General features: G+C 40.4%; 1 protein-coding gene across 5 annotated transcripts; it reads right to left on the bottom strand.

Annotated features, from left to right (window-relative positions):
• Nucleotides 1-1,614: 1,614 nt before the first annotated feature.
• On the bottom strand, nucleotides 1,615-20,160 carry ACSL5 (acyl-CoA synthetase long chain family member 5). Of its 5 annotated transcripts, none has more exons than XM_026050482.1 (21): nucleotides 20,124-20,160; nucleotides 12,744-12,929; nucleotides 12,056-12,164; nucleotides 11,411-11,475; nucleotides 11,233-11,334; nucleotides 10,790-10,889; nucleotides 9,532-9,710; nucleotides 8,874-8,906; nucleotides 8,602-8,653; nucleotides 8,120-8,193; nucleotides 7,566-7,643; nucleotides 6,397-6,531; nucleotides 5,839-5,973; nucleotides 5,669-5,764; nucleotides 5,387-5,459; nucleotides 4,562-4,650; nucleotides 4,365-4,481; nucleotides 3,924-4,067; nucleotides 3,250-3,351; nucleotides 2,833-2,904; nucleotides 1,615-2,461 (listed from the first exon to the last, which is right to left on the bottom strand). In XM_026050482.1, the coding sequence occupies exons 2-21, from the start codon at nucleotides 12,897-12,899 to the stop codon at nucleotides 2,324-2,326; spliced, it is 2,049 nt and encodes a 682-aa protein (XP_025906267.1). In that variant the 5' UTR covers nucleotides 12,900-12,929; nucleotides 20,124-20,160; the 3' UTR covers nucleotides 1,615-2,323. The 5 variants fall into 5 exon arrangements, with proteins under 5 accessions (XP_025906267.1, XP_025906268.1, XP_025906269.1 ...); XM_026050483.1 differs by lacking the exon at nucleotides 20,124-20,160 and adding an exon at nucleotides 20,037-20,055; XM_026050484.1 differs by lacking the exon at nucleotides 20,124-20,160 and adding an exon at nucleotides 18,919-18,937.
• Nucleotides 20,161-26,415: the final 6,255 nt, after the last annotated feature.

The following is a 26,415-nucleotide window of genomic DNA, read 5'->3' as shown; positions in this document are numbered from 1 at the left end:
AAGCATGTCTAGAGCTTTCCAGTTTTCACTCTAGAGCTATACTCCAGCAGCAGTTTACCTGGTAGAAATAGCACCCAAGAGGCAGATTTCAGAGCACTTCACACCTGAGTTGCTCCATTTGGCTTCCTCTTCAGCCATTACTACTTCAATTGCATCTTTGTACCACCTGTGAGCAGATTCCACAGCTGTGAAAAATTTAGAGCACCTTTGTAGTTACCAGCCATAAGAGGCCTAACTTTCAATTAAGAGAAAATTATGTTGTGAGATTTAGACTTTTCCTCATCCACAACAGAAAATGTATCTACTGTATTAGAAGGTGTCTTGTATAAGACCTGCTACAGAAAAATTGAAATTCCACATTTGCTACACGGAACAGAACTCTTCAAATGGGTAAAATAATTTTATCTGAAGGAAGCACTATGATTAGTGTTTGAAAAATGCTCATTGGAGGCTCCATAGCAGTGGGTTGGGCTTCAGCATTTAAACAGGTCTCAGTAGGGAAGTTAGACTTGTTGATAAAACACAGCCACTCTTTAGCCCACCATGCAACATAAAAGCATTCTGCCTCAAATCTATACCCAGCTCAGTTGCATGAGATTTACACCAAAACTCACAACTGGGAGGCCACCCCTTCCACCTTTTCCCAGTGCCAAGGAGGGAGGGAGAGAGGGAGGGAAGGCGAGAGAAAAAAAAAATCAAAATACTATATAGATTGATCAAGTGGATCGCTACAGTACCAAGTAGCAACAGGAAGAATCCTTAACTGATTTTGCTCTTGCTCTGCAAAATTCTATCCCCTCATCAGGGAGAAGAGTGTGCCAGTGCAAAAACTGTATTTTCCCTATTTGCATGCCAGGACACAACTGTGCAACAAGACATCACACCCCATCTTGAAACTCTGCATGCTGGAGCTGACTGAGACAAACTGCAAGTTCAAGATAGCAGGCATCAAGGAAGGATGAATTAAGATTGCAGTCTATAACTTCTCAGTTATAACTAATTTGCCCTTATAGGTAGTGCCAAATTAGAATTCTATTTCACCTTAAACATTAAAACAGTACTTCACCTTGCAGTTGAGCATCTTTCAAGCATATATGCTGATTGATCTTTTCAAAAGATACAGACAGCACTCAGCATGTCTAAGTAGTTTTCAGAAGAGACTGAACTTTATTAAGCCTGGACCCTACTCCACGTGGCAGGCTGAGCTGGACAAGTGGAATCTATCTGAAGGCTGTGATGCAAACTGACCTACTGCAAGAACAGGAAAGCTGACTACAGTTGCCAGACAAGATGACTCCATTTTACTGCTGTATGGTTTGAGCTGCATCCAAGCAATGGCAGTGCAGGAAACAAGTGCAGCTAATTCAGAGCCTCTATAAAAAGCTATCTATTCTTAAGCAGGCTGCAGTAAGTCTACAGCTGATAAAACTCTGGTTGGAGTAGAGAAACAGTCACTCATGCGGGTTTTTGTTTGATTTTTCATTTAAAATTTATTGCATCCTCTGTCCTTCAGAATGACAACTGAAGCTTTCCAGTCCTCTGACTCAAAGCCAATACAGACTCAAAGCCAATACACTGTTAGAATTTGTGGCTGCCATTGCATTTGAGAACATACACAGAAAAACTGATCCAGTGCATCTCACACATCACCTATAATTTTTGCTTGCAACACATGCATTTTATAAACCAGTTGATGTCAGACTACTCACAATTTAGTTAAACAAACCTATGCTGTGTAGTCCAGGGCTAGGGGCAGAAAGTTCACTTTTCTGTTTGCTGAATAGACATTAATTCCCTGTTCACATTGTAACCACCTGAGTTGAGACAGGCACATTGGGAATGCTTCACCATCCTGAGTGGGAACTGAAGTTTTAGTGTTATCTTCCCTCCCCTTACCCAAACATTTAACTGCATGAAAGCATTTAGTCTGTGTTTGCAGATCAGTCTTTTGGTCAGACTGGAGTTTATAGTTGGATTAGGAAAATAAGTTTTGCTTTTGACAATGGTAAGAAGTGCATACAGCTGCCTTGTAAAGGCTGAGGCTCTTCAGCATTTGAGCTTGCTTCACTCACAGTCCAAGAAACACTGAAGCTAAGGATTTGCCTAAATATCCGATGCTTAGTCCGGCAAGATGTGGAAATAGCCACTAGTCAGTTATACCATAACCATCTTCTTTGAAGGTCATTTTTCCCAAGTTATTACCAGAAGCAATACACTTAAGTTGTCCTTGCTCCCCTTCATTCAGGCTTGTGTTCACCATAAGTGATGTAACGGCACAGAGACTTGTTTGGATACTCCAAGGAATTTAATTTAAATACGACACCTATTCCTGCATAGAGTAGAGGGCCTCAATTTGGTTCTTGAAGAATTTAGCAAGCTCGCTTCGCTTTGCCTTCAGTGTTGGTGTCAAGAGTCCATTTTCTACAGAGAACATCTCTGTGTGGATATACAGATCTTTAACCTATGTAGAAAAGAAATAACATGTGACATAATTGCTTATAAGACAAACATAATGGTTCTTCCTAGGTCCCTGAGCTCAATGCAAGACTCACTCATAACTCCAGTAAATAAGTTTCCTTAATTACCTAATCCAGTACCTAAGGATATGCTGGAGCTGCCACTCAGCTCCTGGGGCCCATGGGGAAGCTACAGTCAGTCCTACAGCAATTGCTAGTGTTGCCCTACAGCCGTGGCTTGGTCAGTGCTCCACCACCTACAGCCACTGGGCAACTTTCTTAGGTCCAAGCCTGACACAGTCAACAACAGTAATAGAGACTCCCCAGCCGTATTAGCTGTGTAAGTACTAGTGATGCAGGTTTAGGAAGTACTCACTTGTTCAAAGGATTTAAGGCCACCTTCTCTCCCCAGTCTGACTAGATCTTCTAAAATAGCTTTCTTCAGTGCCTAGAAGAGATACATAGTTCAACAGGAGCAGCAGCTGAGGAACTTTCCTGCTACCCCATCAGTGAAAACTGAGGGTGGCAAAGAGATGTGCGTATTTCAGCATTCAACATTTCTCAGATTAAAGCCACTGCTAGGTCCCCACTGAGCTGTTTTCAGAAGAAAAGATTCAGTAGTAGCCTCAAGGGACACCTGTACTTCCCTAGCTTCTACTTTAAGGCTGCTTGCATTAGTTACTCAGCTTTACGTCAGTTTGATTTAATAAATAAATGAAGTTGAAGCATTACAAGATTGGGCTGCAGAATTAAAATCCCCCTTTAAATCCACTTAAAAGGTAATACCACTCACTGGATTTTTGCAGACATCTTCATAGGAACCTTTTATTCCCAGTTTTGATGCAAAATCTGGAAGTGTCTCAGGATCAGGAACCACAATGCCTACTAGAAAGGACTGAAAACAAGTGGAAGTAGTCATGTTTAGACAAAGACTAGGCATCTAATATTATTGTGATAATGTGTGGGAAATTTTCATAAAGGTTAATATTTACACATGCCCATGCCTACTTCCCTATCCTTTTCCAGGGTTTGGAAAGTGGCTATGAGGACTTTCTTGACATCTCTTACTGCTGTCAGAAGCTAAGATTTAAGTTTCAGATTAAGTTAAACTACTGTTTATGTCTGTTATTTGCACTGAACACTTACTCCAGCAATCACTTTTGTCTGGCTTAAGGACTGAAGACTGAAATGTACAAAAACACATAGACCCAAGCTGACATACTGACCCCATTCAAGTGTGTAACTAGCCTTAACATGACTTTCAACCTGATGTCTAAATCTCCTGTTCTGAGGTATCAAGAGCAAAGGCTGAAGACAGCCCAGAAGGTCTGAAAGAAAGCTTCCATAAACATGGCTTTCATGAGAATAGATCTTATTCAGGGACACTTCTATGCATATACGTCTACCTTGATCCAGAACTCTGTTTGGGAGGAATCTTGCATGGTGCTTACGCTTAACGCTGCTTACCCTCAGGCTCTCCCCATGCACAAAGACTTGGGCTACGGCAGCACTTCGGATATAGATGTTTTCTATCTTCTCTGGAGCAATATATTCCCCTTGTGCAAGTTTAAATATATTCTTCTTCCTATCAATGATCTTCAGTGTTCCATTCTAGAAGCAGAAGATAGATAACCATTAAGGTCCTTGTCTTGCTTCTGTTGGAAGCATGACTAGACAGCTCCTTCACTCTCCTCTGACAAAGGATGAGAGACCACATTCTGACTGATTTCAGTAGAAGCAATACTCTTAATTGCTGGCCAAGCATGTTATTTGAAACCTTGCAATCTGATTGCTCTTTGGAACTTTGCCTGGGGTTATATGATTTTTCCTAGTATCCACTTTTCAGACTCCTGTAAACTAGTCCAGGACTCAAATACAAGAGATGATACGTGTTAAGTTGGTACTCACTGGCATCCATTTCCCTATGTCTCCTGTGTGGAGCCACCCATCTTTATCAATTGCTTCGGCTGTTTTCTCAGGGTCTTTCAGATAACCCTTGAACACATTTGGTCCTTTGATGCAAACCTACAGCAAGCACAGAACACTGTTAGTTACCCAGTCCTACATTTCAGTATTTCCTGATACACAATAGAAATGGCACCTACCTCGCCTTCATTATTAGAAGAGAAGTAGTTCATTTCCTCTACATCATCTAGCTTTATGATATTACAAGCTAGAGGGGCTCCAACATGTCCTGAAGAGGAAGAAAAAAAACAAACACCAAAGGATAATGAATTAATGAAGTTTGGTGGATTCTGCTGCCAGTTAGCCCTATTTGATATAAATTTACAAAGAATTAGTTCTGAAGTGGGTTAGGAGAATCCTCTGCATATGGAAAACTTAAGCACTCTAAGATATTTCATTGTCATGTTCATGGCTTTAGAAGGAACTGGTACTGTTTAGAGGGGCAGACACCAAATGCTCAAGACCATTATTACAATGCCATTTTCAGATACTTTCTGTGTGTTAAACAGCAGCTAAGCTTTGATGTTTTGAACCATTTATTGGTCTAACCAGGCATACTGGTTACGTGTCACAGTTGCCCTCACAAAACTCCCTCATTATTCCCTAGTCTTCATTTCTATTTTATATTCATGATCTATAGTTTATATTTTGATAGTTAAAACTAGTCTCAAAGCCCTTTGAAAAAAATAATCTGCTCATCTAGTCCTGCAGATGCACCTTTCTTGTGAAACCACAGCAGACAAGTTGTAGGCTGAGATCACTTTACACCAGAGCTCATCATCTACTTAAAGCAGGTATTTTGGTGCCCTGTCATGCACAGAGGTGTGACTTACTACTCAGGATCATTTTGAGGGAGGTTAAATACCAGGATTTATTTTTCACTGAAGTAATAAAAACAGAGCACCTAAGCTTGAGTGACATTTTCCAATAGGAGTTGTGGGAGACTGAGTCTCAAACTGCAATACCTGTTGTCCAGTCTCCAGGCATTGAGAAAGTGCATCCAGCTGAGCATTCAGTCTGACCATAAGCTTCAAATATCTGCATGAGAAAGTATGAGTATCCTGTGAACACTGAGTCCAGAGTTTGTTCCTGATGGAATTACTTGAACTAAGTAGTCTGTAAGCCATGACTGCAACCTCTCCAGCAACATGTCTGGCTAGATTACAGTTGCATCATTAATTATATCCAAATAAGTGACTATTAAACAAGTTTTAGTTTAGATTAAAATAAACTAAAAATCAGCTCACCTGGCAACCCAATGCTGCTCTGAGAAATGTCAGGACGGTAGGAGATATAGGAGCTGCACCTGTTACCATTATACGCACTCGTCCACCCATTGTTTCCTACGAGAGGATTAAAAGCCATCAGATCCTCCAGTACAACATTGGTGAGGTTATTTACACTTGAGAGAACATACCTGAACTTTTTTGAAGATTAGCTGATCCCAAATGCTGTCATTTCGAATTATGCCCTGCTTCACTTCAGCCATCTTCATAGTCACAGCAAAATTTAACAGGAAGTTCTTCACTGGGCTCTTTGCACCACTTTGTACCTGCAAGAAAATTGAACCTTGGGTTTAACTCAAATCTGTACCTCCATTTTTTGATAGCACCATCTTACTTTGATAAATTCATTAGAATTGGTCTTCACTACTGTCATGTTCTAGGACATGAACAAAGGGACAATATTAATTTGTGATCCCTAGCTTTGCATTTGCTTAATTTTTGTTCTGAAATTAAACATGATTTTGTCTCGGAACAGCAACAGGTCTCATTCAGTCATGACTGGATACACTGTTCTTGGACTAGAGGTCTAAGGGCTCATTTCAACTACTGAGAAAGGATTTTAAAGATTTCCATCTGCTAAGGGGTGATTAACCTTGTACGGTTGTTATGCATTCAGTTGCAGTTTGAAGTCGCATTGTTGCTTAAATACATGAATTTGAAGATAATTTAGCTAAAAATTTCTCACATACCTTGTCATATATTCTATTGAGCAGTCTTGGTACAACTGGAAATATTGTTGGCTTCAAAGTTTTCATGTCATCTGTTAGCAACTTGATGTCTCCTTGGAAGAAGCCAACTTTTCCTCCACAGCAGTAGAGTACAGTCTAAAAATTGAACATACTTTAGTCAAGAACAGTTCCTAGCTTCACGTTAGCACTAACAATTTGCCTATGGAAGGCAGCATGATTACCAGTGTCCATAAATAGAAAAGGTGCTGCTGAAATAAGCTTGAGGTTTTGGCTATATTTTGACTTCCAGGTGTTCAAAGGTATGGACTAATCACTGACATGAAATCTTGATTGATAGTCCACGAGTGCCACAAGAAAAAAAAAATCATGTTATATTTGAAGAGTTTGATTTAACACATTTGTGTAAAAGTCTCTGAACTACCTGGAAGTAGCTGAGAGGAAGAAAAAAATCTCTGAGATACCTGGAAGTCTCAGAAAGTACAAAACAACAGAAGTGAACAGTTTGACAAAGGATAAGACATGATATAATCTGTTTTTACAACCAGATCAGGAATTGGGGGTTAGGGTCTAATCTCTAGACCATCACATGTAGAAGAGTTGATCCAGCCACAAAGTTGCTAACACTTCCTGTAGGAAGGAGCTCTGAGAGCTGAAAAAATCATATATATTTTTTTTTCCTTTCAGTTCTTGTGCTCTGCACTTTAGCAAGTGCCTCTTCAGTGCTCTTGGAACATGCTGGAAGTAGTACATTAATTGGAAGACTAGAACTGTAGCTTAGGAAATAAATTGGCAGCATGACAGAGCCCGGCAGAGTAAACAGTGGAGAACATATAAACATTCACATCCTCTGAAAGTTTACATCTGTGGCTCTTAAACTGCTGCCATTTCATGTGTTAGCCTTCTCTGTATTTTCAAGCGCTGGATGCTTGCAGACTTCTCAGGGCATCACAGGCTCAATGAGGCTGGACTGAAGAAATAAGCACCAGCATAGCAACTCAGCAGCTGTTTCTTGGCAAAGTAACTAGATATTAATTGATCAGCTTAAAGGTTTTATTTTAGGCAGGTAGTACTGGTTGCTATGCATGAATTATCACGAGTGTTACTATCAACTAGTCTCTACTATAAAGATCTTCTACAGAGACTTAGTAGCATGTGCACAGTCTACTTACCTGTACAACTCTCTCAAACATGTGAGCCAAAGGAAGATAGGACATAGAGATATCTGAACTTGTACACTCAAACGTGTTCTACATGGGAAAGAAACAGATGTTTGTCAGCAGTCCATACGCCTTCCTGAGTTATTCTTAAGCAGAAAGTGAATGAATCTTGGATTCTTCTGAGTACTTTGAAATAGCTGTTTTTAAATGACACAACTCGGACTTTTCCCATCCATCTTTTTTTCAAAACTTGAAACTGAAACCAAGTCAGTGAAATATGAGACAAAATACTAGGTCAGCATGAGTTTCACATTTTGGAAAGATTTGCAATAGGGTAGTTTAGCATGCTTAGCATTAGTTCTGACTCATTCTAGAATAACTTTTTTTTGAGTAGGAGTTCTTTAAAGTCAAACAAGTTACTTGCAGTACTCTTTTCTCATGGAAATATGGACACTTAAGAAAGCATAAGTTTCCTGGAAGTGAATGCTTTGCAGAAAATGCCTGTATTAAAGCCATTTTAGTCACTCTGAATGATAGCCTGGAGATCACCTTTAGCAGTGGCTTACCTCTGTGCATTTAAGGAAGGCAGCAGCATTTGCAACAACATTTTCATGTGTCAACAATGCTCCTTTAGGGTTACCTTTGGAAAGATTGAGGAAAGTCAGTTGTGGCTATGACTGCATGTGCTACTACATTCTCATGCTTTGCTCGGTTCAGTCAGTTTGATGAGAACAATCCTAGTATGCATTGGCTCAAGAGATCAGAAATATCCCACATCTTTGGCACTTATCTATCAAGAATAGACTAGAATTTATTAATTCTTCTCCCAGAGAAGCTTTTTCTTCAGTGTGTTAGTTTTGCAGTGACAGCATCCCAAACAGAAGCACAATGATAACTCTACATAGTAGAAGGTTACGATTTTTTTATTATTATTTTTTTTTTTTTTTAATTTTATGTTCTTAGTGTTTCATTTTCTCTGCTAGAAAGGAAGTTCTTCCAGCTCAGGGAGATTGTTTTAATGGGGAAGAATCGACATGCATTTTTTTACCTGTGGTTCCACTGGTGAAACACACAATGCTAAGATCTTCAGGCTTAGGAGGCTACAAGAGAGAAGCAACATAAAGTCAGAAATCTATAGACTGTTATGGTGTCTATCACTATGCACACTTCAAAAAGGTATATGAATCTGGCATGCTAGCCAGGAGTCATTTGAGAATAGAAAGACAAGATTAAAAAAGTCCTGCCAACCTAGTTATGCAGCCCAAGTTCTTTTCAAAGATCAGTTTTGCACATTTAGAACTGCTCCATAGGGATACTTACAATTGGTTCTGTTATGTTGTTTCTTCCCAGCTCCTGTGTTAGAGAAAACACAGATTAATGATTGCAACCAAAAATGCAATAAAAGTAGATTAATAGGCAGACTTCAAAGACAGCTCTTGTTTTCACTTTGTCTTTTACTTATGCTCTTTGTTCGAGAAGATGGTCTTTCTGCATTTAATGTACACACAGCTTGAAAAAGTGAATTCTGCTTAGGGTTGTAAAAAGCAAGATTTTGGTGTGCAAAAAGTGATCAAGGCTATTAAGGCATTCAGAACTTCTGATTAGAGATATTTTATTTAATGTAGGCCAAATCTCTTACTCATTTACAATCCAGTCTGGCACATTAAAATTAGTATTGGGCTTTCAAAGCAGCCAGTTATTTGCACTTGAAGTTTTAATTATTTTTATCTTGTTAAAATTAAACCTAGGGAATTCTTCAGGTTGCTGCACACTGAGTGCCCACAATGCACAAACACAATAGCAGTCAATTGCTGGATTCCTGCAAGTCCACTCAGCTTAAAATATAAAGTTTCAAAAAGACTGTTCCTCAAGATCTCACACTCAGTATGATTGCTGGATAACGCGGAAAGTCTCATTGTTGCCAGAAAAACTCCAGATATCCACCTGCAATATCAAGCAGAATCCGTCAGTCACCTACCTCAGCTTCCTGCAGTGCTAGAATTTCAACTCCGACTTTTGCTCCTCTGTCCTTGAGTTCCTTATCAAACAGATCCATGAGAATGACAGTCTTCAAACACGTGGTCTTTCCTTCCTCACGGTTTTTAAGCAAGATCTGTGCCCTCTCAGGAGTGTCACATATGACTGTGCTCATGTCAGCTACAGAAGAGAAAATACATTTCAGATGTCTGTTCTGGGGACACAGGACACTAGTGAGTGACAGTTTGTAGCATATATATTTAAAATGAAGCATTTGCGTCTTATGGGATGAGCTTCAGCCTATGCATTTGTTCATACAGATTCAGTGGCTGGCTTGATGGTGCTCAGAAGATTCCTGCCAGGTCAGCTGAGCTTATAGCTACGATCTTTTTCCCCCCCACACACCTCTGAAATCAGGACTTTGTGCTGAAGAACTAAATAAGAACATATTTAAGTCACCGTCAAAATAGGTATTTCATCTTTCAGCATTGCCATAAAAGTTCAGAATTGTTCACATTAATTACTTACAACCATCTTAAATTCAACCACCAACTTCAAACAGATATATATTTTCTTAAATTTTAGGAGTTGATACTTCAGTTTCCCTGCATTTTCAGGAGACTTGCACAGAATTACAAAACCATTTCCCATCAAGACAACAGAAGATCTGCATTTGGCTCATCATGATGGTTCCCCATTAGTGTAATTAATCACAGCTGTGTAGGCCCAGGCAAGACTTACCAGGTAAGATTTACCCCCATAACTGCTGGGATGATTCTGCTTGGTAAATGTAATTTATAGTTGGATCCTACGTAGTTGAGATAGTATTTTTTTTTTCTTAGTCTCCCCTAGGATTGGGAAAGCCAGTTTGAAGACATATTCAAGATCTCTTACCAGCTTCTTCCATGAGGCCATTCAAGATGTTGGTTTTGTAGAACCACAGACCAGACAGATTTAGACGTACACCTTCCCCTTATGCTTCTTCCACCCTCCCATCCCTGCAGCATGGTCCACATAACCTAGCAGGCCATTATTAAACAAGGCAGCAGGAGGTATGGGAAGCTCACTGCCTTCTTCCAGGAATTGAACACTGTCCTCAGCAGAGAGCTTTACAGCTTTATGAAGTGTCCATAAAACTAGAAAAGTAGCAAGGGCAAAGCTAGTTTAAGTTAGATCAAACACCTTTGAATTTCAGCCTTCTCAAAACAGAACATCTTACTGAAATCATCACTGATGAACCAGTTAAAGTCAACATTTACCTTTTTCAACAATATATACAATGGCATCTGGCCCCAGAGTGTCATAGAGTGGAACAGCAACCAGTGAGTAAGTGTAGCAGGCATACTCTGAAATGATCCACTGAAGACAAAAAACAGTAATTCTAAGAAAAAAATTAGTAGCTCCCAGGGCAAGATTACCTAGAGACTTAGTGTAACTGAACTAGCCCATTCACACATCAGTGGCTGGGTCTGTAAGGAAGAGGTCACTAGGACTCCTACAGCAGCCAGAACTCAAGACAATCATTGCTGGTAACTGGCAGGATATAGGCTCAATCATTACTAAGGGAAATGGGAGGGGAAAAATCCATTTGTGATTGTTCCTAAAGTGGCCTTACGTTATCTGAAAAGCAAGTCAAACAGAACCCAAGTGACTAGATCCTCCTCTCCCTCCCAGATCCCCAAGTATTTTCCCTGTTGCTTACCTCAGGCCTATTCTGAGCAAAAATACCAATGAACTGGTTTGATGATTGTTTACATCCCTTCTGCAGAAGCCCTGATCCCAGGTATTTAGCTCTATCCAAAACCTGTAAGAAAGTATTTCCTTTTTAGTATTACAAGGCAGTATCCTAAATGAAGACATCTATTAATAACAAAACTCACCTGTTTATATGTTAGCCACTGATAAGGTTGATTGGGTTTTCTGTAGCCCAAACAGGGACCATTTCCTAATGGAAGAGTTCAGAAAAGTAGCTTAAAGCTCAATACCAGAGTTGCATGGCACTTCAACGCAGTACTGATTTTCAGTCAGATTCCTAGCTAACTTCATGGAGCATGAAAGTGATCTGTGCATAATTAAGCAGTCTACCCAAATCAAAATAGCAAGCTTCATCCTTATAAGCAGCATTTCAAGACCTGGTGATATTTTCTGATTTCAGAATTCATCTGAATTTAAATTCCAAGCTATCGTATTTCCATGCATAGACACAGACAGCAGCTCCCACCTGTTGTGAGCAGGCAGTAATTCACCTTAAAACTCACATTATAAAGCTCTCCCCTCCTCGCATGCTCAGTATTTGCTGACTTTTCACTAAACTCTACTATCTTAAGCTTCTAATACTTGCCAACGGAGCAGTTTGCCAACCGATATTATTTCTAAATCAGTAGGAAAAAAATGGGGTCATTTTTCATTCAAACACTAGGTAGAGGAAAGCTTTTACTAGCCTGAACAAGAAGAGGCTGATGAAAAACCTTGAACCCTTTGATTTACTTGTGTGATAAGTAAGCACTAGCAACTGCAAAACTTACCAGAAACATGCAGTCCTCTTCGGAAGACTTCATACATAGTTCTAGCATCTTCAAAGTAATAAGAAAGCAAGTTGTTGTCTGCCAAGAGTGCACCTCTTCTGGCTCCTCCCTAGAGACAGGGCATAGTTACGTATTAGCTCACAACAAATGCAGCACTACTTGTTATTCAACCACTCTCCCAGCAATTTCCTTTAAAACATTTTAATAGCACTGGATTGCTACGGAAGTCTCATTTTCCTTCCTGATTTCAGTCTGTCAGGTCACATGCAGAGGAGTTTTGTAGCTGGACTAGATTAGTATTCAGTTACAGATTAGAGACCTTGACTAAGACTGAGTGTTATCACTTGCCTAGTTTCATGAAGTCTGATGCTGCATCTTAATGCATTAAGATGCAGCATCAGCCTCAATGCTGACCACTCAAAACACTAAATAAAGGGAAAAAGAACAGTAGCAGCTGAGAATATCTGGTAAAAAGCATATCTAGCTCTGTCAAGAGCCACTCCATCTTTTTCTGTTAATATCTTAAGACTTCCCCTCTCTCCCTATAAAGCAGAGTTGTACAACTGGGAAAGAAAGCTCTGCGTATCAGACAGGAAAGTTCCCACTGGTACTTAGAGCCAGCAATAGATAAGTGTTCACAGCAAGTTGATCAAAAGTGGTCCATCCCTATAAGCAAAATCAGCTTTACCTCAATTCCTATTGACTGCTTGTTTAAGTCAACAGGAGGCAAAACAGGTTTCGGCCTGCTTATTACCCACAGGAGGATGACAGCTCCAAATACAACAAGGCTAAACAATGCTGGTGTTGGGAGCGGTGAGAACAAGACTTGAAGTATCCAGATCATCGTGCTGGGTCAGAGCAGCCAGAGTTGAATCTGAGACAAACAGGAGATTCAGTAGATTGGTAAAAGCACTTTACCTGCAAGTCATTGTTACTTATACTTAGTTTTTGTTAACAAACTAATTTCAGGAATTCGCCCCTAGACACAGTACAATAATGAAGTAAGATTATGTAATGCTTTAAGCCTCATAAGAGATCTCAAGTCACCTTAATCCATTCCGTATCCACACATGGAAAAACTATTTCCCAAGTTACATTTAGCCAAAAGATACTTATAGTTCAATGACTATTTAACAATCAATGAAGTGAACAGTGAAAGTAAAAAAGCCCTCAAGATTTTAGCTGTGCAATGGGAAGGGTATTCCTGGACTATATTTAGGTGTAACAAATGGGTAAAAGTCTGCAGGATTAGCAGTATCTACATGATCACCTGCCCTGACAGCATGTTCAGTGTGAAAGTCCAAGTCAAAACTCTAGAAGATAATTTGCTCTAGGAAGTGGTGACCTAGAAGTCGATACACGCAACAGAAGTCTAGCTGGGAAAATACCAAAGCTATTTTGCTGCTTCTACCATCCAAATACTCCTCCTCAAGGGCCACAAAAGCAAAAACTGAGAATGCAGGATAAGAGAGATTCTGCATCCTGTAAGAGGTGCAGACAAGCATAATTTCTGTTTGTTCCCTTAAAACGAGGTATTTTAACTTGCAAGATGTGCTGTTGCATTTATGGTCAAGGCATAACCACATTTGTTCTAGATGAACTCACCTATCACACCAATTTATCTTTGCCAAGTATCTAAATAGGAATGTAGGGCATGATGCACATGACACTTTCAAAGGACGTGATTATTCACCTTGCAAATTCCTATATGCAGGATCAAGGGAGCACAGTCAATAGATAATTCCTCAGCTAGCACCTAGCTAACTCCCTTTGCAGGAATAATACCAGGCATTCTGGAGCAAAGAACTCCAGTCACCCTTTAACTACAACAAGAAACTTAAAGGTATTTTCCAAACAGACAGCAAATTCAACCAGGTGCATAAGTCAGAAAGTGGGCCTCTGAGCCCAGAACGACCAGAGTTAGCTTACTCTTATCAGGCTTAAAATTTTGGTTCACAGTTCTCAGTGGCCGTGCCAAACAGTCTCCTATAGAAGACATCAGGGCATGCTCTGCCTACTGAGCAGCTGGATAAGAAAGGCAGTTCACAACTCCTGCATGCCAAAAACATGCCATCCGTTTATCTGATCAGTATGAACTCCCTGGACCCCTTTCCCACTCTAAGTCCCAGGTAATATGGCCTTTTCATCTCATGCTTTGACAGTTTCCCTCCAAAATAGTGCTACAGCAAGACAAACACGAACTGCTGCATTGTAACTCTGCACTGGCTGAACTTCAGTCACTGGATATATCACATCTAAAAGTGTGAGCCTATTATTTCTGCAACCTATTTCCACATTCTTCCTTATCATTTACCAACTTGGCTTGGAGAAAAATCTCCTGAACTCTCATCTGTTGATCAAGTTTATACTCAGGACAAAGCATCCTAGCAGTCTGTTCTAACATGAACGTTTGAAGACTAAGGCTTAACGTGAATTTGGCAATCACCTGCATTATATAATTTATACATTTGGCTTCATAACCTATTACTGCAGTAGTTTGTAAACAGCTGTCTATAGGTGATTAAACAGTATCTGTTTTATGGTGTGATTTACTGAACTAGACACTGAGCTCCTCCTGCCAAAGTCAGATCTGTTCAACTGCTTAATCCTTTGTTATCATGGACAAGACATCTTTTATAGCATCTACAAATTGATAAAGGCATCTCCACTCTCCAACATGAGCACAAGCTATATACAAAAACGTTATCCTTTCAACTCAGGGCCCAACTAGACCCAAGTTACAGAGCAAACCACACTTGAACCACTGTATGCTGTAAGTACGGTTTGTTACAATTGGCAAAACTAAACCGAGACATCTATTCTACCTTCTTTTGACAGGAGTACCAGAATACTCATATCCAACTGTTTGGAATTTTTATTAATAGTAATCAACCGGTGTACTTCCCTTTCTTTTTCCATTCCCAGATGTGCTGAAAGGAACTTGCACTCAGCATACTTCAGGGGAGTCTTCCGGGATATTTTAAGTCCTTTCAATAGGCAGTAATAGAATAGAACTGTATGCAGGGATCATATGCCTGCTTTGCAGTGCTAATTTTAATGTTTGAAGCATGCTTTCGCATGTTAATTTAAGAAGTAGTTTTAAAATATTTTTTTCTTTGTAGCCAGGAAAGGCTAGTTGCCCATAGTGTTATGCTGAAAGCAATCCATCAGAACTGGGGGGTCACATCTATAGAAGTGAGTCCTTTAACTGATACTGATTTCAAACTGCTTAGGCAGATAGGTGAGTGCAGTTTTCAACTAACTAGTATCTGCTGCATTTTGATGATAAGTTACATTTATTTTACAGAAAATTAATAGAAAATATTTGTCTGACATTGCTATAGAAATGATCGGAGAACCCACCAAGCCCAATTGCTCCCTTTTGCCATAGGTAATTCACTAGAAAGCTCAACTCCTCATTGAATAAGACACAAGGCCATTTGTGCCAAGGCATCTAGGAAGACTGAAGATCAAGCCCTAAGGATAAGGATGCTTGGAGCAGAGAATTTACTGAAGTCCTGGGGGAATACTTGATCAGAAGCAAGTGTGAGAAGCTTGCAGAGAACTAATGTGGCAAAACTTTTGCTTTCAGATCCTGAGTGGATTCCACAGGTCTTTTACACAGAGAAGAGAAAGCTGGTAACTTGTCAGGCATGAGTTTCAGTTTTAAGCACAAACCAAAAGTTTTTGTAATTTAAAGAAAGACTTTCTGACAAGTTATTTCCATAACCTGGGAAGCCTTATGTCACCCTTTGCTCCTAACTAGCTTTTTCATAAGACTCTTCATTAGCCTGTTTACAATATTGACTAAAGCAGTACATTCAGAAGTCAAGATATAATATGCTTTAAGACTACAAAAATGTTAGCACTGTTAAAAAAAAAAAAAAAAAAACACTTGGATCTTGTTTGCATTACACAAGAAATACCTGAAAGACAATTCCTCTACTTTATGAAAGGTGATAGTAACAACAGCATGTTAGTTTAATATCCAAAAACATTTTGTCAGCTTTAACTATTCCTACCAGAGCGCATAGGCTGTGGCAAGAGACAGCAACTTTGCCATAGATTTCCAGACAGGACAGTTGTGTATTATGGCTAGAGCTTCTTCAGTAACTACCTATAAAAATGAAGGTACTGGTGGTTTATCCACTCCTGCGGTCCTCCAAGAGGCACTTAAAACTCCTTCTCTCAAAGCTGAAAGACACTTAAAATCCTTCATTCAAATTGAGTGCAGCAAGAGAACACGAATCTATTCTCCAGGCAGTCATCTGTCCATGACAAGAGAGTAGCTCTACTCTAAGTCTATACTATGGAGCAACAACAAGCAGAACTTAACCCACAGATCCAGACACCCTGCAAACACCCAATTCCTGATCTATATTGACTGGGTCAAAATTCAAGCAGGGGGTCAAGTACATGAAGATGTCAGGGCATTTCAGCCACCAGCTTCCATTACAAGGCAAGTCCAAGCACTAATTGCTTTCATTAGCACGCAGGGGAGTTGGACTGCCTGCAGCCTGAGTACTGAGGGACTTACCTCTGGGTGACCAGAGAGGTACAAATGCACAGGATGTCCCAAGCCAGTTCTTTTAGCTGTCTTATGCAAGAAGGTGCTAGACAGCTAAAGTATTGTTAGGTGTCTGGCTCAAGCAACAGTCAGGGGTAAGGTGAACTAGGCTCAAGATTGCAAAGGCTTAGATTTTATCAGAAAAGATTACAGTGGTTATGCCTTTGAATGCAGCCACGCATGCTCTCATTTCTACTATATCCTCAGTAACCTTTAGAGCTATTTCTTTTTCTAGCTAGAAGATATCTATATGGAATTAAATAGAACTATTATCTCCAAGGCAGGAATTACTGGAAATCTTTGTGCCTTCAAGAACATAAGTCTGAAGTTAAAAAAAGTCATCTATCTCACAGTAGTTCTCTACAGTCAGAACAGCAGTGTCTGATACTCCTACCAGCTCAGAGGCAAGGATCATGAACTGCCCGAGAGAGAGTTCTGTAAAATTATATTCTCTTTGCTCCAAGGGGGATGGGGATGAGAGACACATTGCATATACTTTGAGGAGATAATGAGACGTTTTTGATCAGCAGGAGTAAAGTAACATTAAAGCAGAGTACAGCTAACTACACTGGGGCCACCATTTGAAGTAGTAGCTCACTCCTTACATTTGCTTTCTCATAGCAGAGATCTTGCCTGGTCTTCTGCAGATGTGAGCCATTCCGCAAGTTCTTATTTCTTGGTATGATTATATCCCATCCTTTCCCCAGTGGCAGTACAGAAAACTTCAGCTGTTCTTCAGCATTTAGGTGTATCTGGCTTTCAGTATCTACAGAGCTAGATAAAGAAGATGAGCTCCATAGAGACTGCTGAAGAAAGCTATGTACAAATGGCATCACTTATTAATTTAATGGTCTGGGAGATACAAGACTTTGAAGACAAAGTGTTATTGAATAAATGTGAAGAAATATGTGAAGAATAAAATAACACATTTACCTCCCATTGCTTTTCTCAGGGCCCTGTTTAGAGGCAGGCAGAAATAATTTCAATGCAAAAGCTTTATGCAACCTACATCAAGCTGAGACACACTTGAGGTAAAAGGTACTCTGAGAGTAAAGCCTTTGAGAGTTAAAGCCAAACAGTTCAAGTATACTTTGATCGTGCCCAAGAACTGCTCTAGCAGTGGATGAAAAATGACGAGGCCTCCGTAACTTACTTTCAGGAAGTGTAGAGCACGCTGTGGTTGGAGACCACGCTACTACAAGCTGTTTCTGGGCCCTGCTCAGACCTAGGCACAACTACTTACTGAACTCAGAATCCAATGATACTAATCCAATAATCCTAATACTAGATTAGAAAGTCCACTACTACAGAGGATTTTACCATGTCTAATATTGTTGTCCTTTCATTAGGGATACAATGTTACCAGGACATTGACAAGTTCTACAAGTTGTTTTGTCAAAAAAACTTCAAGAATCACCTTTTTAAATATTAGCTTTTGTATCAGGTTTTCTCCTTGAAAACCTGCTCAAGAGATATCTACACAGAACGATTCTTTAAGAAATGCTTATTCTTAATTAGCTAGCACTATAAAGTTTTGAAATATCTTAAAAGTAGTGTAAAAAGTTCCGTTGCTCTTTATCATATAGGAGGGTGACAGAGCACTGGAACAGGCTGCCCAGGGAGGCTGTGGAGTCTCCTTCTCTGAAGGTCTTCAAAACCTGCCTGGATGCCGCCCTGTGCCATGTGCTCTGGGTGTCCCTGCTGGAGCAGACGGGTTGGACTAGACGATCTCTAGAGGTCCCTTGCAACCTTAACCATTCTGTGCTTCTCTGATAATAAAGCATCATATCCCCATTTGATATGCACATATCAGCGTTACACCAATTGGAATTAGGCACACATCAGGAGCTAGGGTGAAAGCTCAACTTGAAAATCCACACAGAATCTCTGAGAAAACCATCATGTTATGATTAAACACACTATGTAACTATATAGAAAGCAAGCAGCATTAATCACTCTCAGGTACACTTTTTTTTTTTTTTTTTTTTTTTAATCTCTATAAGTTATTACAGCAGTTCTCTTACAAAGAGCAAAGAGCAAATATATATCTGGACTTAACTAAGCCTAAGGTTAACTCTACCTGATAGCACAGGCTCAGAGCAGGCTCTGCTAGCAGGACCAACGCACACATCTTGAACCTCACATCTGAGCACTGCATACGCACCGAGGTTGCATCGAAGATCACACAACCAAGCACAGGCAAGCTCATTAGCAGTGAGAAAAAAAAGAAAATCTTCTTTACTTACACAGAAAGAGCAGCGGTAGAGAAAAGAATCAGCAGCCAAAACACACCTACCTAGGAAGGGAGGAAAAAGGAGGGGAAAAAAAAAAGCCAAAAAAAGCCAATTTTTTTTCCTCTTATGTAAGACAAAACCCTCATCAGGAGAGTAGCAAAACAACAGCCATAAAAAATAGATTCATGTTAAAAGTCCAGGCTGTTCCCTTTCCCGCGTTTAAGTGCATCAGCGAGCACAAGAGCATGCTGGGACCGGAGCTTATAAAGGCAGGAACTCGCAGAAGGCAACTTAAGTGGTCAGAGACACTACAGAGGAAGTTGGGTTTTTTTTTTAAAAAAAAAAAAAAAAGCAGGAGGAGGAGAGGTTGTTGCGTTTGCGCATTTCTGAAGAGGTGAAAAGTGTACTAAAGCTTCCTGAATTAATATTTACAACTTGCTTATACTCCAGTTGCTATTTTTTCTTCCTTACGTAACATTGCTCGCGAGCTCTTCTCTTTCACTGTGGCTTGGTCGTGCACACGACCGAGCAGAGCTTGGCAGCCTGTAGCAAGAGCAGAATAGCGGGATTATGGTATTCACAATCTGCTGTTATAACGTGCTTGTTTGTGGCTTCCATGTTTGTTTTTGCTTTTCTGCTAAAACATGTCTGGTTTTTAAAAAGCTCCTCACAAAGAATTAGCTATGGTGAATACTTATATATGTACGGCTATTTGCACAATGTGACAGAGTTCAGCCTTCTTTACACCTGGATTTTCTTTACACCTGGATGTATGTTTCACTATTTAATAGCTTATAACTGCTGCCTTGCCCCTTTCTCTTTAATGTGCTTGACTGACATAACCAGAATGTGGCACTGGGTTCACTGCCATTCCCCCTTAGTACCTCGACCTCATCAACTAGAATCCCTGTTTCTCACACACTGCTTCCAAATGAGAAGGTTACCTGTGCTGTAGGATTTGAAGAACACTAGATAAAGCTGCAGCAAGGCTAGAGTAACATAGCACAGACTTACACCCAGAGCACTATCCATCCTGGACCTTGGCCATGGATTCTGCTGGCTAACATACAGATCCTGCAGTAATTGCTCTTGCATTTTCATTGCCGTAGTAAAATCTGTGCTATTAAGGTAGATCTAGATTACACTGTAATTGTGGCATTACTTAACAATGCAAACATACCTCTGAGACACAGCTGAGACTTTTCATGAAAGCAAAATAGAAATCACTTGTTCTGCAGGAAAGTTCTCTACTTTCAGTTTTGCTTACCCAGAGCTTCTCCTGAGGAGTCTCAGCCTTCAGCCAGCATGTGTTTATGCTTGGAGGAAGGCAATGCCCCTGGAGAGAAGGGAAGGCAGGCTCAGGGCCAGCCAGCTGCATTTCCAGCTTCCTTGGATGTGCCTGACGACCTCCCCTCTCCAGGTGCTTTTAGCTCTTAATTTTCCAGGGAGGATGGGAGGAAGCAGCAAATTTGCTGCAGTTCTGGTGAGGTGTTAGTTAGTAGTGCTGTGTGTCTTGGCCATGTTGACTTTGTTTAGGGGTACAGGAGGTTGTGCCTGCAGCACTATTGTGCTGGGCCTACCACAAGCCCAAGGTGATGTGGGGTTGGAGAGCTGCCCTGTGCTGTCTGGATGCAGCAAGTACCACTGCGCCACCCTGAACGGGGTCAAGAGGTACAAAAAGAAGAGGTTTGTGGAGAATAGCTTTTCCTTAAGGGATTTGTCCTGCTTAATACTCAGAAGTTGAAATGCATCTGATGTTTTTTCCCAGGTATGTGTAAGAAGTGACATGTGCATTTGGAGGCTTTGTATAAATAGCAGCTTTTCTAAAGAGGCAAAAATCCTTTTGTTGCAAGTAAATCCCTGCTAAAAGATAAGGCAAAGCATAGTCTCAGCCTCTGTCTTTTATGTGCTTGTTATGTGCAAAATGTTCATGTGCATCTTTCATATCCATTAGCAAACTGTTAAAATCAGCAGTAGGTAGAGTGTGCACATAGAGAGTTCAGTCTGTTTTCCTTCTACTGTCACATGCAAGAGGTTAGCGTAAAAATGGATTAAGTGACTTATATAAGGAGGCTAGAGGACATAGCAAAACACAAGGATTCGTTATCCAAAGATGCTAAAATAGCCCTTCTACCCATAGCAAATAGTAGAAGCTATAGGTAAATAAAGGAGTAGCATAAGCTCGACATAGAGTTCTCTGTTGCCACCTCAAGACTTGGATCTGAATTTTGGGAATTAGTGGGAAGTGTGGCTCAGTATTTTCTGAAGGACTTCTGAATTCCAATATGTTTTTTTAATCATGTGAAAATAATCATGCTTAATTGGTTTGTAATGAACATAATTCTTTTCTTGCTCTGCTACATTTTTAAAGGACACTTATCTGGCTTTTGAAACTTAGTGATTGCACGGGGACATAAATCATTGCAGAGTTTAAGCCAGTTGCTCAGCAAAAGCCACGTGGCCAGGACAATAGGCTGGGACTTGGGAGAGCAACATGCTTTTTGCTGAGCATTTTACTTGAAATCTGTTTTTGGTTAGCATTTTTCTCTAATTTCCTCTCCTTTATTGTAGTAGTGACTGTATGCATGGCAAGTGCATTATAGCCAGCTTCTGTATTGTAATGATAATTTGGGAGATAATGGTCCTGTTGTACTAACTGCTGCCAGTAAGTTTGTATGTAAAAGATCTAGTGCATAACAAGTTTTTACTGATAGCATTTTAAAACTCACTTTCAGTGCTGTGGTACCAATTCTTGCTGTTGTTTTTCCTTTTTCTGGAACTTGGTCTTAAACACGAATCTAAGGGGGAGCCTGACAATGATACTCTGTGCACTCACTCTTCAAATAGACAAAACCAGCAGGCTGATAAGAAAATGGCTTCAGGCTGCACTGCGGTCAGGTTTCCGATTCCAGCCAGGCTATAGCAACAGGCAGTGTTCAGGTGGCTGCTCTCCCTGGCTATGGCTGTGATTTCTTTGTATGCCTCCTCCTGAGAGCCCAGATTTACCATTTTATAACTTGCCACCCATTACTCAGGTGTTGCCTTTAGCAGCACATAGTGTGATGGAAACTGTGCATTTATATCAGGGCAGTGCAGAAAATTAAGGTTGTTATCCCACCTCTGCCTTTCCTGCAGGAGCAGGGAACCCAGTACTGAAAGAATTGGCTCTGATGAGAGATTTGCTTACCTGCCTTCAGCTCTGGGCGGAGGGGCTGGCCCCGCTCTCCTTCCTCGCTGCTCTAAACTCCAAGTGGGTGTTCAAGGGCTGGCACTTCCCCAGCTCCTGCGCCTGGACTGAGCCCTGAATCACCGCTGTGTGGCTTTAATAAACAGGCAACACTGCACCCAGGTAACCTTTGAACCTGCGTTGCGACAGGTTCAAAGGTAAAAATTATTCCTGATCAAATATAAAGAGCCATTTGGGCCAGTCAGAATGTTAAACACACGCGGCTTGCGCAACAGCCTTGGAACAGCTGACCCTGGCCCTGCAAAGGCTGAGCCTTTGAGGGTTTAACCATGCTCTTATTTCCCCTGCATATACACAGGGCACCAAGTGTGTTTTTGCAGAGAGTGTGTGCCTCTTAGGCTGCACTTACAGCAAGCAAACATATTCTGTTTTTCCCTTACTGCTTTGTGGAGGGGCCTCTCCTTAAATGTGTGTGGCTTCCAAGGTGTGGTTCTTTTGCAGTTGAAGTGGTCCATGGAATAGCACACTCCTGTAGGGACAGGAACTCTCTACACAAAGAAGATGTAGGGAGAGCAGCCCTCTTACCGCTGTGCGTTTTCTTTGAAGTTGTGTGAAGGGCTTTGCACTCACTGCACTGGCAAAGAGCAAGCTGGTGCTCAGGACACCAGGCTAAACCTGCTTCGTCATCAGCCTCTGAAGTGGTTGCTCTGTGTCCCCTCTGTCTATAAAATGGGAATAACGGAGCTGCTGTACTCGATGCTGGTGGTGAACAGGCTCAGCTGCGAGGTGAGATGCTCATGCTGGGCTGCCAGGTGGAGTTTCTTGGCTTTGTGCTCAAAGATTGTGGACATGATCTTTGGAAGAGTTTTTCCTCCTCATGATCCAAGACACAAGACCTGAATAGCAAAGTCCTTTCAGCATTCATGTAATAATGTCAGGACCAGTTAAGACCATATAGCTTTTGATTCAGACCTGCTTTGACCGGCACTTGAATCTGACTCCTGTATAATCTTTGAGAAGTAAGTTGGTGTTAACTCTTTCCACTTATGGTCTTGAGTATACTTTATTGGGGGTATGGGAATCTGCTTTTATAGACATTAATAAAAGTAATTATGCAGATACTTATAATCCTAGACATCTTATGAACACATCTGGATTGTATATCTGCAAAGGTGAAGGATTTTAGAAAATATCCGTTTGGGGAGGGTGGAAAAGGAAACAAATGGGAGAATTCCAAACTTGGTGTGACGAGATGCTCTCAGTGTGCAAGTTTCTTGGCTGCAGCCTGTGACATATCTTGTATGTGGGAAATAAAGCAGTTCATTTTATGCTGTTCTGAGGTGACCTGTGGATGCAATAATTAAGAGCTGGGCAGGTGTCCATTTCGTGCAAGTGGATATTGCCTCCCAGTCTCAAAGGCACTTGAATGACCAGCATCATCCATAGATTTTGCTCCTAGATAAATATTATTTAATGCACAGAAGTATGTGTGGTGAAGAAAGCTTGTCAGAGACTTGAGGTGAGAACAAAGTGAGTTGCCCAATTCAGACATATGGGTAAAGGATTAATTGCTTTTCTTTCTCCAGCTTGTCTCCCTGGTACATAAAGTGCAAGGCTTTTTAAGCTCATTTGAACACCTAGTTAATGCAAGTTTTACTGTTGTGTCACCTTTTACCTATATAGTGGCCTCCAGATGAGCGAAGACCTTTGATTTCGCACTCTGCAGGAAGCAGAGCCCTGAGTCCTGAGCAGGTCTGAGATGTGTGTCGCGCCAGAGCTGGACAGGCGGTGTTCTTCATCAAAAGTTTCCCTCACCTGCCATGGGGCTTTATCTTTGCTCAATTTGTTCTGAAAGCAGGAATAGGAAAATATGTTTAAAAACCCCAGGAAACACATCTGCTTGTGTTCTGTAGTGCAGACATGCGTGGGGATACTCTGTCCTTGTTGTCACTGATGGAATGCTGCCAAAGGGCTGCTGTTTGGGACCTTGGTGCCTAAAGCACACAATCAGTAACATAAGAGAAACTAGATCATCTGTGGACAATATCACCCATGTACCTGCACTGAAAAGGAGGAGTCTGGTGTAAAGCTCATGTCAAAGTTGTTCAAAGACTTTTTCATCTGTTCTCTGCAAATGAGTATTAAGTTAAGCATTTCAACCTTGGGATGACGAACATCAGCCATAAGGCAGTGGGAGAAACTGGCAGGAGTATGTATGTCCTCCAGCTTTTGTGCAGCTCCAGTACCAGTAGTGGGATTCATAAGCATATTTTAGATGCTTGGCAGGGAACAGACTGCCATGGAGCCATAATCCATGAATGCTAATTAAGTGATTCTTGCTGAGGTTGTACAACTAGTCCAAGCTGTGAAGAGTGTCTCTAAAGGCCATTACCACACAGAGCTGAGTTTAATCACTCTTCCAGGTAACTCGTAAGAAGCCTTTTGTTAATTGGTCTTGTGAAATCTGCTAAACTGCAATAGGCTATGGAGTGATAAGCATAAACCAAACTCTAACCTGCCACCTCAAATAGCTGTACTGATAGTAGAATAGTAGTGGTATTTGGTATTTTATACTGAATTTTATTTTTAAAAAATTTAAAAATGTTGGTATTACCATTTTATTCTGTCTGATAAGAATCATAGAAGAAGAAAGAATGACGCTGTCTGCATAATGTCTAACAAATTAAAGTAATTCCTATCTCAGAAGTACTGCGTGCTGCATGTTAGCCCTAAAGATGGTTATCCAGTGCATGTTCTGCCTTTCTGTGACAGTGAGTTGGTGTTTAAAGTTTATGGAGAGAACAATTATCAGGAGGTATTTTGAAATGTTAACGATGAAAATGTTGAAATGTTAACGATGTCAGAGGCAGCTGAAATATCAAGTGGGCAGATGCAGTGGACACAGATGAGCTCAGATCCAGCTTGTAGCAGTTAGTGAAGGTTTCATGGTACTTCTAACGAAAATAAGAACTGCCTACTGGAGTTGAGGGTGTGCTGGCATTTTGAAGCTTCACATACTTTTTCTGTATTAATGTATGGCTTAGCTTCTGGATCAACATCTCCAAACTGTCAAATCCAATCCTGACACAAGATTCAAGAACTAAAACTTCAGCAGCTTTTGTAGTTTGACTTTTGTAGTTTTGTAGTTTTGTTGTTTGTAGAGCAATTGGTAGTATTTAACCTTCCCTACTGCCATGAAAAAATATGAGTGAGAGAAGCAGACATAGCAGTTTTTGATCAGAGACCTTGACTATTGATCATTCAAACTGGAAGTAAAAAAAAAAAAAAAAAAAAATCTTAGTGACTTTAGACTTTGGATCATGACTAATAAAGGAGAAAAGAGCTAATGTTCAAAAGCAGTATCTGACGTGTAATATTTAGATGAGGAAAGTTTAAAGACCATCTGAAGTGCTTTAAGTTATCAGTACTGTAGTTTAAGTGGTTAAACTTTCATAGAAGCAACTAAGTTCCATCTATAATTCAGATGATCACGAAGATTTAATCTATCAATGCCACTTGGGAGTAATTTAACCAAACAAGAGCAGTGATTTTTCTGGGAGGGTAAGATGTTTTTAATAGAAGAGGAATAAATAATTGTGTTAGGTAAAATACAACACAAAGAACTGTAATATATCTGGGACCTTTTCTTTCTTTTTAGCTTGATGCAAAGGATAAACCTTGGAGTCTAACTCTCTTAGAGTTCTAGCAAGCTTTGATTTGATATGGTGTCTATCTCTGTTCTGGGAACTCTATACTATAGGAGCGCTTTCTTTCATTTTAACCTGGAGATAATATCACTGATGATGATGGAATAACCTAAAACAATACAGAGCTGGGCTGTAACAACTGACTTTGATGTAAAGCAGAGTCTGCTTACACATTTTTGTTGGAACAATATAGAATGTTTTGGACGCTCTAAAATTTTTGTCTTTCCATCTGCTCAAGTCACGATGGAGACAGTTTTATGCCAATTAAAGGCCACACTGCATGCAAGAAGTTCAAGATTTGGCCTGTTGTGAGATGCAGTGTCTGATACTTTTGTGGTTTAATTCTGTGGACTTTATTAGGCACAGGAATTTAAAGAGATCATGGAAAAGGAACCCTGCTCTTTGAGGAGTACTGGGATGGCCTTTGATTTCCAGGATCACTGTGCATAATTCCTTAGGAATCTATGAAAACTAATCACCGGGGCTAATTTTAAAAATGTTTGTGAGATTTTTCTAGTACAAGATCACTAAAGACAAAATTATTTTTAAATGCAGATTTAAATTGTAAGTCTTGTGTTGCAAGTGCTTATTACTGATGAAGACCCTCCTATTATGGTGCATAAACATAAGTTCAGAATTTTAGGGACTGTGAGTTAGAAAGTTTC

The sequence above is a fragment of the Nothoprocta perdicaria genome, unplaced genomic scaffold (genome assembly GCF_003342845.1).
Source record: "Nothoprocta perdicaria isolate Ctin4 unplaced genomic scaffold, notPer1 scaffold_7, whole genome shotgun sequence".
NCBI lineage: Eukaryota > Metazoa > Chordata > Aves > Tinamiformes > Tinamidae > Nothoprocta > Nothoprocta perdicaria.
This window is presented reverse-complemented; position numbering and strand designations above follow the sequence as displayed.

Coding starts and splice junctions, on each gene's coding strand:
- ACSL5 (XM_026050482.1), bottom strand. CDS start 12,899: ATGATCTGGATACTTCAAGTCTTGTTCTCACCGCTCCCAACACCAGCA. Junction 11,335..11,410: donor AGTGGCTAACATATAAACAG/GTGAGTTTTGTT, acceptor ACTTTCTTACAG/GTTTTGGATAGAGCTAAATA. Junction 8,654..8,873: donor ACAACATAACAGAACCAATT/GTAAGTATCCCT, acceptor TCTCTCTTGTAG/CCTCCTAAGCCTGAAGATCT.